Genomic DNA, 17,396 nt, shown 5'->3' with positions numbered 1-17,396 from the left:
GCCGGCCGTTCTCGCGCGAGGGCGCGAGGCCCGCCGTAGCCCCGCCCCCGAGCGCGCGCGGCCGGAGATGGGCGCCGCGGGTCCCGCGTGCGCGGCGCGCGAGCCGCTGGCGCGCGAGCCGGCGCTGCGCTCCGTGCTGCGGCACGTGCGGCTGGAGAACCTGGCGGCGGGAATGAGCGGCGGCGTCCTGTCCACCCTGGCGCTGCACCCGCTGGACCTCGTCAAGATCCGCTTCGCAGGTGAGGCCGCCCCCGCCGTCCTGCGCTAAGGACGCACCGCCGTGCCCGAGCTCGCCGAGCCCGGGCCGGGACCTGCCGGGCTTGCTGCCCAAAGCCCGCGCTGTTCGGCCCGCCCCGAGCGCGGCTGCAGCGCCCCGGTGCCGGCGGGCAGCCCCACGGCTTGGAATAAACTGGCCGTGAGCCGAAGGGGACGGTCTCCCATTCTCTTCCCTGCTATCCCAAGGCTTCTTCTTGTCCCTCGTAGGGACCGTAAAGTGTGCGGTGTGCCTCGGGCTGTTTGCGGGCGGGTCACAGGGCTGCCAGCCTCTTCCCCCCTTCCGTGACCACCAGTGCCAGAGGCGCCGGAGCACTGCCTGCTTTTAGCCGGCGGGTCGTCCCAAGCCCACGTTCAAAGTTCACCTTTATGCCAAAGATTTTCAACACTCAAAGCGTAGCGGTGGTTTTGGAATAACCTTGGTTGTTAACAATCGTGGTATTGTGTTGCAGAAAACTCTGTAACTAATTTGTTTTTCCACAGGGATACATGGTGACTTCTCTAGACTTTTCTGCTGTTTTGAGAAACTTGTCCACCATTTATCATATTCTCTTTCAGAGAGATTGAAACATTTTACTGTATCTTTGGATTGGTTTCTTAAATAAATACATGGATATTTTAAGATCTCAAAACCAAACTATCTCAGAGACATTTTACAAAATTCAAAACATTGCGTGTCCTAGCTGGGCACATCCTGGGCTGCATTTTGAAAAGCCCAGCCAGCAGAAGGGCTCTTTTCTCTCTGTTTTCCATTTGTAAGGCTACATCAGAAGTGCTGTGTTTACTTTGGGGCTCCCCAGGACGTGGAAGGAAGACAATGACACACTGGTGTGACTCCAGTGGAAGCCACCAGACTGGTGAAGGGCTGGAGCACATGACATAGAACAGGCTGACAGAACAGGATCAGTTTGGCCTCAGAAAGGAAGGGCTGAGGGGACATAAAATTTCAGTCTATGACAATGTTATTGGAAGACACAGAGATGGTAAAGCCAGATTCTTGGTTAGTAGGCCAAAAAGGAACAGGCACAAGCATGAACATGGAAAAATCTAGTTATTTTACTATGAGAATGGTCAAATACTGGAAAAGGTTACCCAGACAACCTGTAATCTCTTCAGCCATGGAAACATTCAGGAGTCAACTGGTCGTGTCCCTAAGTAACCAGATCTAATTAGATCTGGTTTGAGTACAGGTTTGGATTAGGTGGCTTTTGGAGGTCACGCACTTTCACATGCTTCTTTGGGTTGAAAATAACAATTCCTATGTTTTGTCTTCAATCAGGGAGCAGGAGCTGATATCAGAAATGAATGTTGTGAAGTTTCTTGGCAGCATCATTGACAGAAAGACTTGTCTTTGTGTCTCTGATTTCTGATGTTGTTTAATATGTTTATAAATTTGATCTAGTGTATGCATGGTAAAAAATTGTCTAGCAACACTTATTCTGGAAGGAGAAAAGAGATGTTTGTGTTCTAGTTTTGTGTGGTTGTCAAGGTGTTGAGGTGTTGTCACACTGTGCTCAGTAAAAGCATTTTGTCTTTAATGGTGAAGTCTGTCACAACGTGTATGGGACACAGAGTTCAAGGGGAATTAATAATAAATGTGGCACTGAACATAAAATGACAATTTACCAGGATTAATTTTGATGGGGACATAAAAACTGCACTTCTTGTAAAACTTTGAGATCCGTTTTCAGTACAGTTGCAGTCTAGCCATACGTCTGTATTAAGAATGAAAGGTGCTGCTATGTTGGCATCATAGAGTAATTTAGGTGAGAAGAGAGCTAAGGAGTTCAACCCCTACTCAGATAAGCTCTGCTTAGATCAGTTTGTTTCATCTTGTGCACTGGAGTTTTGAGTAGCTCCAAAGATGATCTTCAGGCAACTTGTTCAAGTATTTGGCCATTCTGCTGGATAAAAAATTCTGATCAAAATTCCCTGTATTTCAGCTTCTGTCTGTTACATCTCATCATCTCACCATGGACTGTATCACATTTCTCATCAGTAATCAACTTACTCCTTTGTTGTTATGGTAGGAGCAATAGTAGTTGCCACTCCAAGTTTTGTGGACATCCACGTTCTACATGATCTGTCAGACAAAAAACTTGTGCATTTTCTGTATTTTTGAAGTGATCTTTTCTGAACATTTGGACCACCCGCTGTTAGGTTATTAGGTGGGAGAAGAAACCCTTGAGTGTTCTGGTAAAAACTGACTTGGGAATCAGTAAGATGTCACCCATTGCTTAATAGAACATTTTAAAGAGAAAATTTGAATTTAAGGGTTGTTACTTAGGACTTGTCTAAATAGTTTAGAGAAACATGTCAAGGATGCCATCCATATCACTTGAAATATGATGCACAATTGCTGCAGTGCTAAAAAGAAGAGACAGAAAACTTCAGATCTGCTGTTCATCAAAAATGTACGAAAGTGCATTTATTTAGCCTTGTCAGATTAATAGGAGCTTTCCTCTTACTGAGCTAAGGAGTTACCTCTTTTTCCCTCTTTTTTTTTCCCTAAGTTCTTGAACTCTAGGCTTATAAAGCTGTAAACCCCAACTCTTGCATACTTGTGAAATAAAACTCATCTAATACAGTTGATCAGTTAGGTATCATGTTTATTTATGCTTGCTTTGGAGGCTGTGGACTTCTGTGTTGGCTTGGATGCAGTTGAACTTTATGCTTCCTGAAATGTTTTCCAGTATCATTTCTTTCTTTCATAGTAAGCGATGGATTGGAGCTGAGGCCAAAGTACAATGGAATTCTTCACTGTATGACCACAGTCTGGAAGCATGAAGGACTTCGAGGCTTGTACCAAGGGGTAACTCCAAACATGGTGGGAGCAGGGGCCTCCTGGGGACTTTACTTTTTCTTGTAAGTAGAACTGTAAAATGTGTCACACCCTGCACAATGTAGTGTTCAGATATACATTGCATCTTCTTTGTGGGGTATAAAAATGGACTTAGAAACTTGTCGTTGTCTTAGCTAGTCCGGGTTTGTTAATGTTTATTATGGTTTGCTGGTTTAGAATTTAAGCAATTTGAGTCAGAGACCTGTTCCTTTGTCAGGTACAGTGCATTCCCTTGATGCTGTGAAAATACTAAGGAATTTGAGAGGTGGTGACACTATTCATGAAGAATTCTCTAAAAGTGTTCTTAAAATGTCATGAAAAGCAAGAAACTAAATTGATTTATTAAAAATTAAAAGAGTATGAAGTTTTCTACTAAAACTAAACGTTTGATTGTTTTAAATTATTTTAGTGACAGTTTTTTTCATTGTTTTTGGCAGTTGATGGGCTTTGCTTAAATCCCTTTTTTTTTAATATTCTACTTTATTAACTCCATTACTGCTTATCCCTATTAATTGAAACATTTTAGGGACTAGTTAACTGGCATGCCTATGCAAAGTTCACTTGTCAGTTCTCTAGACTCTGTTATTGTTGTACTTCAGTCCTTAAGTTTTGCTGTAGATTGCTATTGACACTTCATCTTCTGTTGACAATTTCTTAATTCATAAAGATTGCAAACTAGATCAAGAGAAGAATGCTCAGTGTATATCTGAGCTAGAGGGTAGATACCTAGCACTCTGGCTCCCAATAAACTTATTTTAGAAGTTAATTCTTGATATCTGATCATTTTCAAGATGTAGTCCCATTGATACTGAGAGTTTAATTTTACAATTTAAATATATATTACCATAGTTCACTTTAAAGAGCTGACTGCTCAGAGATCAATTAATCAATTAAATAAAGGTAGTTTGGATACCTTTTCTTCAAAGGCTGTGTACCAACCATTATGATCTTAGGTATGTCATTCTGGATTGTGTTATTTGTGATGTAGGTCTGTTTTCACCTTTACTAAACTATGTTGTACATTTTCCAGTTACAATGCCATCAAAGCTTACAAGAAGGAAGGGAAGATGGAAAATCTCAGTCCGAGCGAACACCTAGTGTCAGCTGCAGAGGCTGGTGAGGTTAAATGCAAAAATTAATGTTCACTTGTAGCCTTCCCATATGCTGCTACCTGCCTTTCTGTGTCAGTGCAGCTTTTTTTACAGGTGGCAATTGTAAGTGTTCCAGCCCAGACACAATAGTTTGTTGTCTGTAAATAAAACAAAGATGTCTAGCACAAATAAGTGGGTCACTGTGGTGCTTCAGTTTTGTGCAGAATGAGCAGTTGTCAAAATGTCTTTTGTCCTTGTTTTCATTCTGTGTAAGCACTTTCCATATTTAGTACTGTATTGAGTCCTAAAATGTAACTGTAGGAATCTGCTGCTATCAGATTGTTAACTTGTTACATTTTAACACTTGGACCTTGAAAGGAGGTGGCCTCTTAAATCATGGAATGGTTTGGGTTGGAAGGGACCTTAAAAATAATCTAGTTCCAACCCCCGTCTTTGGCTGGGACACCTCCCACTAGACCAGGTTGCTCAAAGCCCCATCCAGCTTGGTCTTGAACACTTCCAGAGGTGAGGCATCCACAGCTTCTCTGGGCAACTTGTTCCAGTGCCTCACTGCTATCACCGTAAAGAATTTCTGTCTCATACTTAATCTAAACCTACTCTCTTCCAGTTTGAATCATTCCCCCTTGTCCTGTCACTACATGCTGTACAGGCAATTTGGAAGACTTTTTATTAGGATTTTGAAGCATTCATTTAATGTTGAAATATAAGGCTTGTTGTTCGACATGAAATATAGTAATGGATTCTGCTACAATGGTATTTTCAATAACCTATAAAGTTATAACATGTTGTTGCTATTAACCTATCAATATTATTAAGCAAATTTCACATCACTGAGGTGTTCATTAAATTTTGAATTATTGTATACTGAAGAATAACTCAGATAATCAGTGGTACATTAAGAAATTACGTTTCCTGTCTACTTCAGATTATGCTACTAACTGTGGAAAGGTGAAGAAAAAAGGGGCTGTACTAGGAATATGCAAAAATACATGTGCCCTGCAAAAGTACCCCAGCAGAAGTGAATTGGACTTTACTGTGAGCTTTGAAGGGAGAGAGAGGGAGCAATGGAGGGCATAAACTTCACCTGTTTTAAACAATATGAGTACTCTGGTAGGAAAAGTAGTTTTGTCATTCTAGAAGCCTGTGTTATATTGGACTGAACTAGCTGGGACAATCTGTGGAGTTGGCATAACAATGAGAGTAACTTCTGTCTGTTCTCAGGAGCCATGACTCTCTGCATTACAAACCCAATATGGGTAACCAAGACTCGACTTGTGCTACAATATAACGCTGGCGTGGATCCATCCAAGCGCCAATACAGAGGAATGTTTGATGCTCTTATAAAGATATACAAGACAGAGGGCATACGTGGCTTATATAAGGTAATCACATTTCAGAAAAATTCCATGATTGCCTGGCACCACCCAGTAGCATAGTGAGACTTCTAAATATTTGTCTAAAAAAATTAAATTGTAATAACTCATTCTGTGAGTCTTTCCCACTGAAGAACTGTAGCAAAAAGGCTTAGTCAGAAGAAAATCCATTATACTGGTGATAAACTGCTTTGTAATTTTTTAAATCTTCCTATAATTAGAATTTGGATAAGTAGGACAGCAACAATGTAACCTATGTTGCTGGTAGTACTTCCTTGCATTTTATCCCTTATCTCTGTATTTCTAACCTCTTCTGGAAGATAACATGACTAAAGTACTTGCTATTTTTTTCTTCCACAATGGATAGCTTCACAACTGCTTATTTGCCCTCTGGTTATTGATGTCTGTAATCTGTCAGCTCTAGATACCTTAAATTTGCAGACTTCTAAATATGGTCTGCATATGTGTGGGTTTTTTGTTCCCTTTAATTTAGGGAAACAGATGGCAACAAGATTTGGACTTTTTGCCTCCTCCTCCCTTCAGGTCATGACATCAAGATGCATTCATCAGTGCCTGGAAGTTGTGAAGAAACCTATTTTAGTTCAGTCTGGCTCTTCTCCTGCAAGTAATGCTGCAGAATCATGGAATCATAGAATGGCTTGGGTTGGAAGGGATCTTAAAGATATTGTTGTTCTAACACCTCTGCGATGGGCAGGTGTACCTTCCACTAGCCTAGGCTGCTCAAAGCCCATCCAGCCTGACCTTGAACACTGCAAGGGATAGGGAACAAGACCACTTTCTCCTAGAAATTATCCTGATTACTGAATGTTAGCTTATTTTCAGTGAAAAATGTGATCCTTCCTATTCTGTAGGACTTGTGTGCTTCATAGCAATGAATGCCAAATTCTAACACCAGCAACAAGGCACCTTACTTGTTCCTAAATTGAAATTGTCAGGATTTATGGTTTGCCTGCCTGGATGTCTGCTCTGTTCCACGTAGATAAGTTCTGATTTCCTGGATCTGTTCGTTTTTAAGATGTCCTTCCACCCTTCTTTTCAGATTATTCGTGCATGTAGCATGTGTCGCCTTTGGCACTAGACATTCTTTGTAGTGTTAATCTGCAAGTGTGGGACTAAAGCAGCTACTTCCTTTGAAAGAGCAAATTACTTGCTTAAATCTGCAAAGAAGGTGACCTAAATAAATCCTGAGTGACCTACATAAGTATGCACACTGAGCAATTTCCATTTGATGTCAGGACTCTCTCAACCTTGTCTATACTGGGGAAAAAGGCGCCTCTCCTTTCCAAGTCAAAGTGGCTCTTTGACTTGTACATGCTTTAGCCTTCCTCCATTTCAGTGTTTAGGGGAGCTTTTATTTTTCTTGCTCTATTTGAAATTGTACAGCTAAAGCTTTGTTAATTGCCCTGAGTCAGGAGTTGTAGTACACACAATTGTCTTCTTTTTCCTCATAATCTTCATTTCATTTCATTTCATTTCATTTCATTTCATTTCATTTCAGATAGCATTCCTTATAGCAGATAAAGGGATCTCAGATAGTACCACCTCACAGTAAATGAAGGAATCTCAAATAGAGCAACTGTCTCAGATAGAACTGGAAATAAAATCTGGAAGGAGTTACTTTCTGTTTGAGATTTGTCTCCTAAAGAATGGTATTTCTGACCAAGCAATTCAATATTGCTCTTTATTGCATAGATGCTGTTACTGATCTGAGCAAATCCTTTCAGTCCTTTGAGGTACAAACTGGTAATGTCAGCCTACATCAATCTTTCTAGCAGGGATCAAAGCTGTCTTTATTAGCTCTGCTGGGTATTGATTGTTCATCAAATATAGTTTGTCTGAATCTGGGTTTCTCAGTAAGTTATTCCTTTTGAACTTGGCCTGGTTCTGAAAAGGCAGGAGAAGCCTTCTTCACTCATTATCCCAGTAATCATCAGTCAGTGGTCCTCCACACCCTCCATCCGTTGGGCTTCATCTTTTTGGCCTCCATCCCCCTGATGATTAGGGACAGAGCTGCTCTGCTGCACACCAGGTGAATTAAAAAACAGCTTGGGGTTATGTACTTTGAGCACACCCATGGATCTGCTGGAGATTTGAGCTCTAAAAATTACTTTGCCATTAATGAATGACTGAGAATAATAATGTGGCATGCTAACAACAACAAAAGTCATAACAGTAATGTCTGCTCGTTACCAAGTGAAATATATTTGGACACTTCTGTGTTGGTACTTCACTTTTGGTAGGCAAGATTCTGTGCTGTGAGGATAAAGTACTTTTCCTGGTCCCTCAGTGGCTAAGACACTTAGCTCTTTTTATTTTGCAATGCTGTTGCTTCTGTTATTTTTCTTCTCAGAAATATGAAGCTTGTAAGCTTTCTATATCTTTGTACTTGTACATAGCAAAATCCATTGAGATTTGGCCATCTTGATTATAACTTAAGTTGCAAGTTCTACACAGAGACATAAGCATAAGTGGCTTTCACATAAAAGATGGTAACATTTTTCACCATGAGGGAATCAAGATGATAATGGTGACTTCAATGTCTTGTCTGCACAAGTTGTCAGAGCAGGGCACTCAGATGCTGCAGCTCTTTGACACACTGAGAGCCCAGTGAAGGCAGCATTGGAGAGATTACAAGAGGTATTTGCTGCATTCTTTTGAAGCATACAGCAGAGGCTGTTCTGGCTTGAGTGCTGTCAAACATTTCTGGCAGTGATCTGAGTACCACATCACCAAATGATCCTTGTTCCCTTCTTTGCTAAGAAGCACAGGGTTTCCAGTGTGTACATTTGCCTTTTTATTGTGATGGGTAACATTTGAAACACTAACCAGCAGGACATTTTCTTCTTGTCTGGATTTCCAGCACTTAAAATGCTTTAAGCCAACTTTAAAATATTTCTTTATTCCCACTGTCTGCTGCTCAGAATTATATGCCATTTAAATTTCTAATTATAGAATAGATAAATATAGAACTATATTTAATTCTGTCTATTGTTCTAATCCTTTGAAGGAGAATTCAAGCAGGACTTCTTTGAGGAACCATTCATCTTGTCATGCTTTCATGGCAAAAATCTTCTAAAGATATATTTCAAATATTAAAATAAAAAATAACAGAAAATACATGAAGTTATTATAAAATTTCTCTTTACAGTCATATTGTGGATAAAAATAAATATTAAATTCTATCAAATTTGTGGCAAGAAAGAATTTTGAATTAAGTTATTCTAAGAATAAAAAAATAGAATATGTTTCAAAAACTTCCTCGGCCAAGATATTTCAGTGCTGTGAAGAAATCAGTTTTGCTTTGAAACATTTTTCCATAAGAATACATTATTTTCTGTGATCAATAAAAGCCTGGGTCAGCTCCTATTTTACTGGGGCACACTGGCTGACAGTTGCCTCACTCCCTTCTTGCATTAACATTGGCCCAACAGTAAAAGTCCCTCAGTCTTTGGAAGCTTTTCTCATCAGCCCAAGACTTAAAGTGTGCTGGTATTTGTTTATGAAGTACAACCAGTAGATGCTTTAGGACTCAAGGGTGCAAGTTATCCAAATCTTCTGGCTTAAGTTTAAGAGTTTAGCCCTCTTAAAGCTTGTTTAATGTTCTTCTTTTGTTGGCAGGGAAAGTATTACCTCATTCTTCTATGATACAAATACATTGTTCTAATTCTTTCCAAGTGGAGAACAATCACTTCCACTGTCTTTTAGTTGTTTTACTGATTAACCACTGTGAAATGTTTGTGAAGATTTTCCCTGCTATCACTGTCCATAAGTTTCATATTGTTTTGGTGTTTTTTTTTTTTTTTTTTTTTGCTGATCCAGATAAATTTTTCTTTGACATTTTTTCATAATTTTTGTTTCTGCTCCTTTTATTTTCTTCTCTGATCCAGGATTTCTGAAAACCAAAGTTGTCCTTTTCCCTCTGTTGGGGCCCTTTGGCTTCAAACTTCACTTTGTGCTTACAGCTGACAAAATACAGATATGTAGTTTAATTACACTTGTTCTCATTTGGGGAAATTTTTTTTCTGGTACTTTCACTAACTCCTAATGCATTTCATCAGTTTGTGGTCACTCATGGTGAGTTCATGACCATTATTTCTTACTGTGAGAAGAAATTTATCCTCATGTATTAAAGAAATTCTTAAAAATAATTTCCTGAATGACTGAAAAACTTTAGAAATCTATATGTAGCATTTGAAAAGCTGATTCCTGAAGTGGTATTTTGTGTATTATCTGTGCAATTTTTATACCTGCTGTAGTTTTAGTTGTTGAAGTTGTTTAGTTCTTCTGCAATTTAGGAGTTTTATTATTTTGTCTTGTTAACACCAATTCAGTGGACTCCTTCAGGATCCCTTCTCTTTTTCACCTTCTCCAGGCTTTTAATTGTATACTGATAAGTCTTCAACATTTTGGGCTTCCCTTTTAGTCTAACACAGAGTTTGGCATCTGAGCACATTTTTAAATTCCTTTTTCTTGCCTGAATAGGAAATAAAACTGTTGGGTTTTTTGGGGGGGTGTTTTTTTTTGTTTTTGTTTGTTTGTTTGTTTTGGTTTTTTGTTTGATTTTTTTGTTTGTTTCCTTTGTTTGTTTGTTTTTGTTGTTGTTGGGTTTTTTGGGTTTTGTTTTGTTTGGGTTTTTTTTGTTTTGTTTTGTTTTTTGTTTGTTTTTTACTTTGTTTCTTTGAGTGCTTTTAACCACACTTTGATCACTTATTCTGTTATAATTGTCCCCCAACAGTTCGCAGCAAGCTTTTGAGTCCCTTTCTGGCCAAGGTGATTAATCCCCCATTTATTTGTGTTTTTCAATGTAGGTGACCAACTCTTCAAAAAGAGAATTAGTGCTTTTCCATATCCATGCAGCTGGTAGCTCACTTTTAATGGAGCTAGTCCTGCTCCTGGGGGAACTCCTGCCTTCTCTTTCTTGTGGACACAGTTCAGAAAGTACCTGTTTTCCCCCTTCATTTCAACTTTTTTGAAGCTAAAAGTTGATGTATATTTTCATGTGCTTGTGTAAGAAAGACAGTGCTGGAGCAGCTCACTCTCTTCTCCCACAGGGACATGGTATGCTGGTAGGCATGGCAGTGTCAGGTTTATCGTTAGATTTGATAATCCTAAAGATCTTTTCCAACCAAAATGATTCTATGATTCTACATAGACACAAACATTTTTAGTCTAGAAATACATATTTATATCTCATAGACACACATTTATGTAGACACACACATGCAAACACATACATATCTATTTCCTGGGCTCAATCACAATAATGTTTTTTACCCCTTCTCCTGATGGCTCTTCTCTGAGTTGCCAGCATCTGTCATTGCTTTACCAGTCTCAGGTGAGAACCAGACCCCTCGGTGCCAGTCTCTGGAAATGTGCATTGGGCAGCACGTTTGCAAGACCACAGCTTGATTTGTGATCTTGCCATCCTAATCTGTGTTACCAGTTTGTGCTCTGTGAGGTGGAGTCCCTGAGCCACTTGTTTTATCTCAGTAGGTGACTTTAGGCTGTATGCCAGGAAAGTAGCATTTGTTAAGGGTTTGTGTGATGCCTGCCCTTAAAGATACCTGAGTCAGGCTGCAACTGCTGTGCAGGCACAGTCTGTGCATTAAGGGAGGACAAATGTAGGTGTGTGAGCTGTGCTCTGTCAAGTTGTTTAGGTTTTGTGCATTACCCTTTATCCTTGTTTTATCCTTTTTTTAGGGATTTGTGCCTGGTCTGTTCGGAACATCACATGGAGCACTTCAGTTCATGGCCTACGAGGATTTGAAAGAGAGATACAACAAGTATAGAAACAGAGTATCAGATACAAAATTGGTATGATGCTTGAGAATAAAATTATGTTGTGGCATATAAATAAATAGAAGTTAATTCCATTTGTCAAGTTATGCAGCAGCCAAATGTACGAAGTATTGGTACATTAATTGAAGTGCAGAATATATAGAAAGAAATAATACTTTCTCACTTTTTAGGAACAAGCAACTGGTTTTCACTGGTTTTGAAAACCAACTTCTTACTTTGGCAAGTGGTTTGAGAATTTTAGAGGAAGGAATGAGTGTTTTTTCATACTTTGTGGAACCAGAGGGGGTGGTATTAAACCCTGGAAAACCGTTCGGGTGCAAGTTGGGCAAAGGTAGCTACTTTTGGAAGAAGTGTTTCTCTTGGTGGGAATGAGAAGAAGGCACAAGACATGTTTTACAGTCAATTACTTGTAGCACTGCATGTAGTAAACACTGACATTTCTTTTAATGTGTTGTATTAAAAGGGGGGAAAATCTAGAGTATTGTTTGATTGTGCATTTAAAAATCAAATAAGATTTTGGGAATTGGCTAATTTAGATCATACCTAAGGCAAGCTTGACAATTTTTGTTGCTTTTAGAACACTGTGGAATACATACTGATGGCAGCTGTATCCAAAATATTTGCTGTGGTAGCAACATACCCCTATCAAGTTGTGCGAGCTCGTCTTCAAGACCAGCATAACACATATTCTGGGGTGTTTGATGTGATCCGCAGGACATGGAGGTAGGTGTGCAAAATTAAAAGCCTACATGTTGGAAACTGAGTTTTACAGAATCAGAGCTACCTTTACTGGCTTCTGTGCTGACTTGCAGAACCAGTACAGTTCAGAGCAAGCAAAGTGTTAGCCGTACAAAGTCATATTGTGCAAGATGCCACCAACAGCAGTAAGCTAAGGAGAGAGGAGGAGATAGGAGGGAGTCAATGCCCCCTGCAGGTTTCTGTTGTTTATTCTGTCTCCCTTCTCTCTTCTCCAGCAAAATTCACATTCTAAAAAATAACATTGTCATGGCTGGTTTGGGACACTAAATGAAGTCTCACTTGAACTGCTTTAGCTTATCACATAGGACAGGAGCATTGTGCTGCTGGGAGTTGTGGCTAATCCAAATTCCTGGCAAGGTGAAGTGAGCTAGCCAGAGCTGATTATACTGATGTCCCTGGGTTACCCTGGAGCCTGACTGCACTTGTAGTCTGGTCCTAGCTTCCTGTAGGACCTCTAGAGACCTGTGACCTCACACCTATTCATATCTGAGCTTTTCACACAGACCTGTGTAGTTACTACGGGTGGCCACCTCTGCGTGTGCATCCATGGCTTTGGGCAGTGCTTCTGGGTTGGCCCATATTGCTGGAGAGGTGGGAATGCGCTCCTGGGCTGTGAAGAGGGGCCAGCTGAGTAAGTTACTGAGGCTCTGTTGTTCCAGGAGCACCCCTGGTTCAGAGGCTGTACAACCATTTTGACTGGAGGCAGTTCAGAGCAAAAGTAGCTCTGACGTGTCAGTGCAGAGCCCTTCAGAGCTGCAGGCTACAGGAAGGCTTATTAGTTCTGGAAAAGTGTAGTACAGCCATTCTGGAGCCACTGCTGTGCTTGTGATGAACAGATGGGACTTAGGGAGGGTAGTGTAAACCACACGCAAGCATTTCTCAGGCTCTCTGTTTTCTCATCCTTCCAGGTGTCTTAGGCCTGTGAGGCCTGTACCTAAAGAGCTGAGATTTAATGTCTCTGAAACTTTTTAACAGCCCTAGCATGACACACTGATTCAAATTGGGTCAAATTAGATTCTCATTCATTGGCCAGTACAATCAAAATTCTGGAAGGGGTGCTTAAATTCTGAAAAAATGAATGCTGGCTTTTCTTAATTGTTTAGCCAGTTCTTGTAGCATGAAGAAAGATAGAAAATTGCCTTACTTGGACAATACCCACAAAATACAATCAAAGCCTGAGCTAAATAACTGATTTACATAATGCTATTGTATGTTCAGAAGAAAAAATGATGGGTTAATACTTGATGCACTTTAAACACTGTCTGAAATTGTTATTTCTAACCTGAAGTACATCTCTCAATGGGAGTGTGAGAAATAAAATACCAGGCTTCGTTTTATGTCTGATTTTTTCTATTAAAAGACATTCATTAAAACCAATTTTTTTTTGTCTTTAAAGGAAAGAAGGTGTTCATGGATTTTACAAAGGAATTATACCTAATGTAATCAGAGTGACTCCTGCCTGCTGTATTACCTTTGTAGTTTATGAAAATGTATCTGGCTTTTTACTTGGTTTTAGGAAAGAAAATAATTAAAGGAACACAAGTTCCTAGGAAGGAATCTATCCTTTATTTTTATATTTATGACCTGGGAGAAATTTAGTTCAGCAGTCTTCTTTGACACTGTGAATTGATCTGGTATTTTGAGGAAAGAATATAGAGACAAGAAACCCTGCCAACATCTCTCCTGTTGAATGCTCCTGTATTGCTGCCTTCCTCTCTGAATCAGCTGTGTCTGCTTGAAGCCGATGTCTGCAACTGTGAAATAATAGTGCTGTGACTGGGTGAAGGCAGCTGCACAGCAATTCCATTCATCCTGGCCTGCCTGGAATAACCCACTAAGCAGTTTCAACAAGTCTCAAGATAACAGTTGGTGAAATTCTGCTCCTGCACAACTGGAAAACTTCATATGAAAGCAACCCTGGAGCCTGTCAAAACTTTCTTAAATCTCTGAGTCTCATTAAAACAAGGAATGTCATCTGAATCCACCTCTGTTATTCGTCACATTTTAGGATATGGAATCCTCCAGACTCCATTGTTCATCCAACACAAAAATGCTGCCTCAGTGGGGTGCAGTTTGGAAACTGAAATTGGTTTTTTTTAAACAGCTGTCCATTCTTGAGTTTGAATAATTGCAAGTCTGAAGTTCAGTTCTTGTCTCATACCAGGCCGGACTTACACTGTATTTTTTGACTTGGTTTTAGCAGCAGCCCGACGTGCTGAAAGTGCATGCGTTGCTGGACACTTAATTCATTTTCTCTCTCTTTCATTCTCTTGCCATCTCTCACTGTGCCAGAATCTGTCTCCATTAGTGATACAGCTGACCAAATATTACTAAGTAAATACATATTTGAAAGTGGGCTTACATTTTAAAGATGAGGATTTTTTTCTAGTAATCCCATAGTGATGCAGTGTTCAAGCCAGTATAGTAACAAATAGGACCACACTTACTTTCAATAATATTCTCTGGAAAAACAATGTTTCTAGGCTAAAAGAATCCTGCGCACAGTACTTTCTTTAAAAAAAACAGAACTATCTGTTAATGTCTTCTGATTTGGTTTAAGGAAAAGCTTGTTAATATATTGATTGCTAATTTACTGATAATTTAAGTTATAGTACATCTCAGTAAATTTGTATATTAGGGTTTTTTCCCATACCAGTAATTGCCATCAAGGATATGTACTTATGAGAGTTCTGGGTTTGGTGGTTTGGGTTTTTTTATTTCTTTTAGAAAAGACATTACTGACCCTAACATCTGCCTCCTGCTGTTGGTAAGAAGATATTAAGTATCTAGTAAGTATCATTTAACTAGGAAATAAGTTAGCAAAGGCTATCCAGCAGTTAGGGGGAAATCATCAGTTTTGTAGGGAGCAGAATAATCATTTAGAGAAGTTTCCTGTTTACCAGACTAACCTAAAGCAGAAAGAACAATTTTAAATAAAAATTTAACAGATTAGGGACTTGGTTTAAATTTTAAGTTAAAATCTGAAAAGCCAGAGAAACTACTCCGTATTTTGAATCTTCATTCAGCGATCCACTTGCTTGTTTTTGTAGGTGCTGTTGCCACATACCACATTTTGTGTATAACTAAATTTATTAATAATTTGCACTTTCTCTTCCACAATCTCATCCCCTCTACTGATAGATTTAGTAATCTCATCTGGGGCCAGCATGGCTGGCTTTGGTTTTTACTATGGAAGGTTCCGTGTGTATTTAGCCAAAGATAAATTTACTGGAAGTTTACCGTGTAAATTATGTAGATCCAGAACAGCAGCTCCTGCCTTTGGAGGGTGCTTACTGGGCTTTGTGTGTTTTGTGGTACACAGAATGAATTTAATGGAACACTGAATTAACTCTACCACCCAGGGTCCAAAATATATTGTGAAGACAGGAAAACATCATAAAAGAGAAAAAGCTGTGCACGTACTACCGTGGATTAGTGTGCTCTGGGCCCAGAAGAGCTTCCTCGTGCTTCAGGATAACTGCAAGGACAGGCTGTGAGCATGTGCACAATCACTCACTGTGTGTTAGCTGACGTTCTGTAAGTTCACACCGCAGTTCAGTTCATAGTAACTTGCTTGTGTTCAGGTACCTTAAAACCATCATCCAAGCCAGTGAAAACATTGCAGTTCTTCAGAGACAAAATGTCAGCTGTGTAACTTGCTGGCTTGCAGCAAATCTCACACACCATCTTGCAGTTGGGCAAGGCCAAGTGCTCCCGACACTGCAGGTGTCCTCCCCTGGTATCTGCAACAACAGCTACAGGCAAGAGCTACCCATCCAAGAGATGCCTGGGGGAAATCTTACAGCTTGTTCTTCAGAAAAGAAAATGAGATTTAATTCTAAATAGCTGAAATAAGTTCATTATCTCAGATTTAATGGGTTTTTTTCCTTTTAATTTCTGGGAAGAGTGGAGATTTTTGCATGTTGTACATGCTGTTTGTGAGTTTTTTTAGTTCGTTAATGTAAAATTGGTTTTGTAATACAAACATGACTGTTGTTTCTCTTTAGAATGTGTACAATTTAAAAAAATATTTCAGTATGTCACTTGCAGCATTTGGAAGAAAATACTTAAAACACTGAAGCTTATGGTCTGTTGGCATGATCGGTGTTGTCACTTTCAAACAGCTGTGACATCATTGTTTCACTTTAACAGTTCACTTTTAGAAAGCCTAGGCATTTCAACCTGTCTTATTTCTGTATCTTCTAAACTGTTTAATATACCTAGCTTTTACCCAACACAAAAGTGATTCTGTATATCTGAAAGGCTAAATCCAGGAGAATTATTTTATTGGAGCAATGAAATTAAGTGTTGTAACTAAAATTATTTAGTCTCTGCATCTTAGTAGTGGAGACCAGTCATAGATATTACACTGAAATCCAGTCTGTCGAGAAGCAAGAGAAGGAAGAAGAGCTTATATTACAGCTTGGGGTTCCTGGGGTCCATCCAACCCTGGCTGCCGTAGGTGTCCCAGATAGCACTGAGCTGATAGGCACAACCTGTCCAGGTCCCTCAGGCAGGCTCCCAGCCGTGGGCAATCTTAACAAGCAGCTCAGCTCTTAAGAGAGATCAGCTCTTTGGTGAAAACAGCTCTTTAGTGATTTCAGCTCTTTGCTTGCTAAGTGCCTTGCAGACACAGGGAGAGAGAGAAGGCTGTATGCGGTTCCACAGCGGTGTCTTTATTGGCAGCTCCTGCGAAGGGACTGTCACTGACAGCTGTCACTGACAGCTCTTCTGCCAAACTGGGCAGAAATGGGGTTTTATATGGGGTACAGAGGCATTGGAAATTGTCCAGTAGTAAGGGTCGAGGCAAATATGACCTATGGTCTTACAGAGAGATAACGAGGGTCTGAAGGCAGAAGAGGGGCTGCTTTGGTCCAGTCATCATGACTTGGCATTTCTTATCTTAGGCAAGAGACCGCCAGGGAGGCCTTGCAGGGCCTCTGGCTGCTACAAGCTTAGATAGTCTGGTTTTGCTCAGTTATTCATAATGAGGTATTTTAACACTTACCACATTGTCTAGGTCACAGTTAAGTCACCAGGAGTTTGTTGAGACAAGACTGTAACAGCGGAGCATCCTATTCTGCAGTCAGATTTATGGGAGTGCATTTTATGTATGTTTTCTGAAGGCTAAAGCCAACACCTGATTTTACTTTCTTAGAACTTTATCTATAAAGCCTTCTAAAAAAATCGTGTATCATAAAACCATGTAAAATACCT

General features: G+C 39.9%; 1 protein-coding gene across 1 annotated transcript; it reads left to right on the top strand.

The window, feature by feature from the left end:
- Window positions 1–67: 67 nt before the first annotated feature.
- Window positions 68–17,337, top strand: SLC25A32 (solute carrier family 25 member 32). The gene is made up of 7 exons (XM_053944958.1): window positions 68–239; window positions 2,988–3,138; window positions 4,146–4,231; window positions 5,449–5,609; window positions 11,322–11,435; window positions 11,998–12,143; window positions 13,576–17,337. Exons 1-7 carry the CDS (start codon window positions 68–70, stop codon window positions 13,709–13,711), a joined length of 966 nt encoding a protein of 321 aa, XP_053800933.1. The 3' UTR covers window positions 13,712–17,337.
- Window positions 17,338–17,396: the final 59 nt, after the last annotated feature.

The sequence above is a fragment of the Vidua chalybeata genome, chromosome 1, assembly GCF_026979565.1.
Source record: "Vidua chalybeata isolate OUT-0048 chromosome 1, bVidCha1 merged haplotype, whole genome shotgun sequence".
Lineage (NCBI taxonomy): Eukaryota > Metazoa > Chordata > Aves > Passeriformes > Viduidae > Vidua > Vidua chalybeata.
This window is presented reverse-complemented; position numbering and strand designations above follow the sequence as displayed.

Coding starts and splice junctions, on each gene's coding strand:
- SLC25A32 (XM_053944958.1), top strand. CDS start 68: ATGGGCGCCGCGGGTCCCGCGTGCGCGGCGCGCGAGCCGCTGGCGCGC. Junction 4,232..5,448: donor AGTGTCAGCTGCAGAGGCTG/GTGAGGTTAAAT, acceptor GTCTGTTCTCAG/GAGCCATGACTCTCTGCATT. Junction 12,144..13,575: donor GTGATCCGCAGGACATGGAG/GTAGGTGTGCAA, acceptor TTGTCTTTAAAG/GAAAGAAGGTGTTCATGGAT.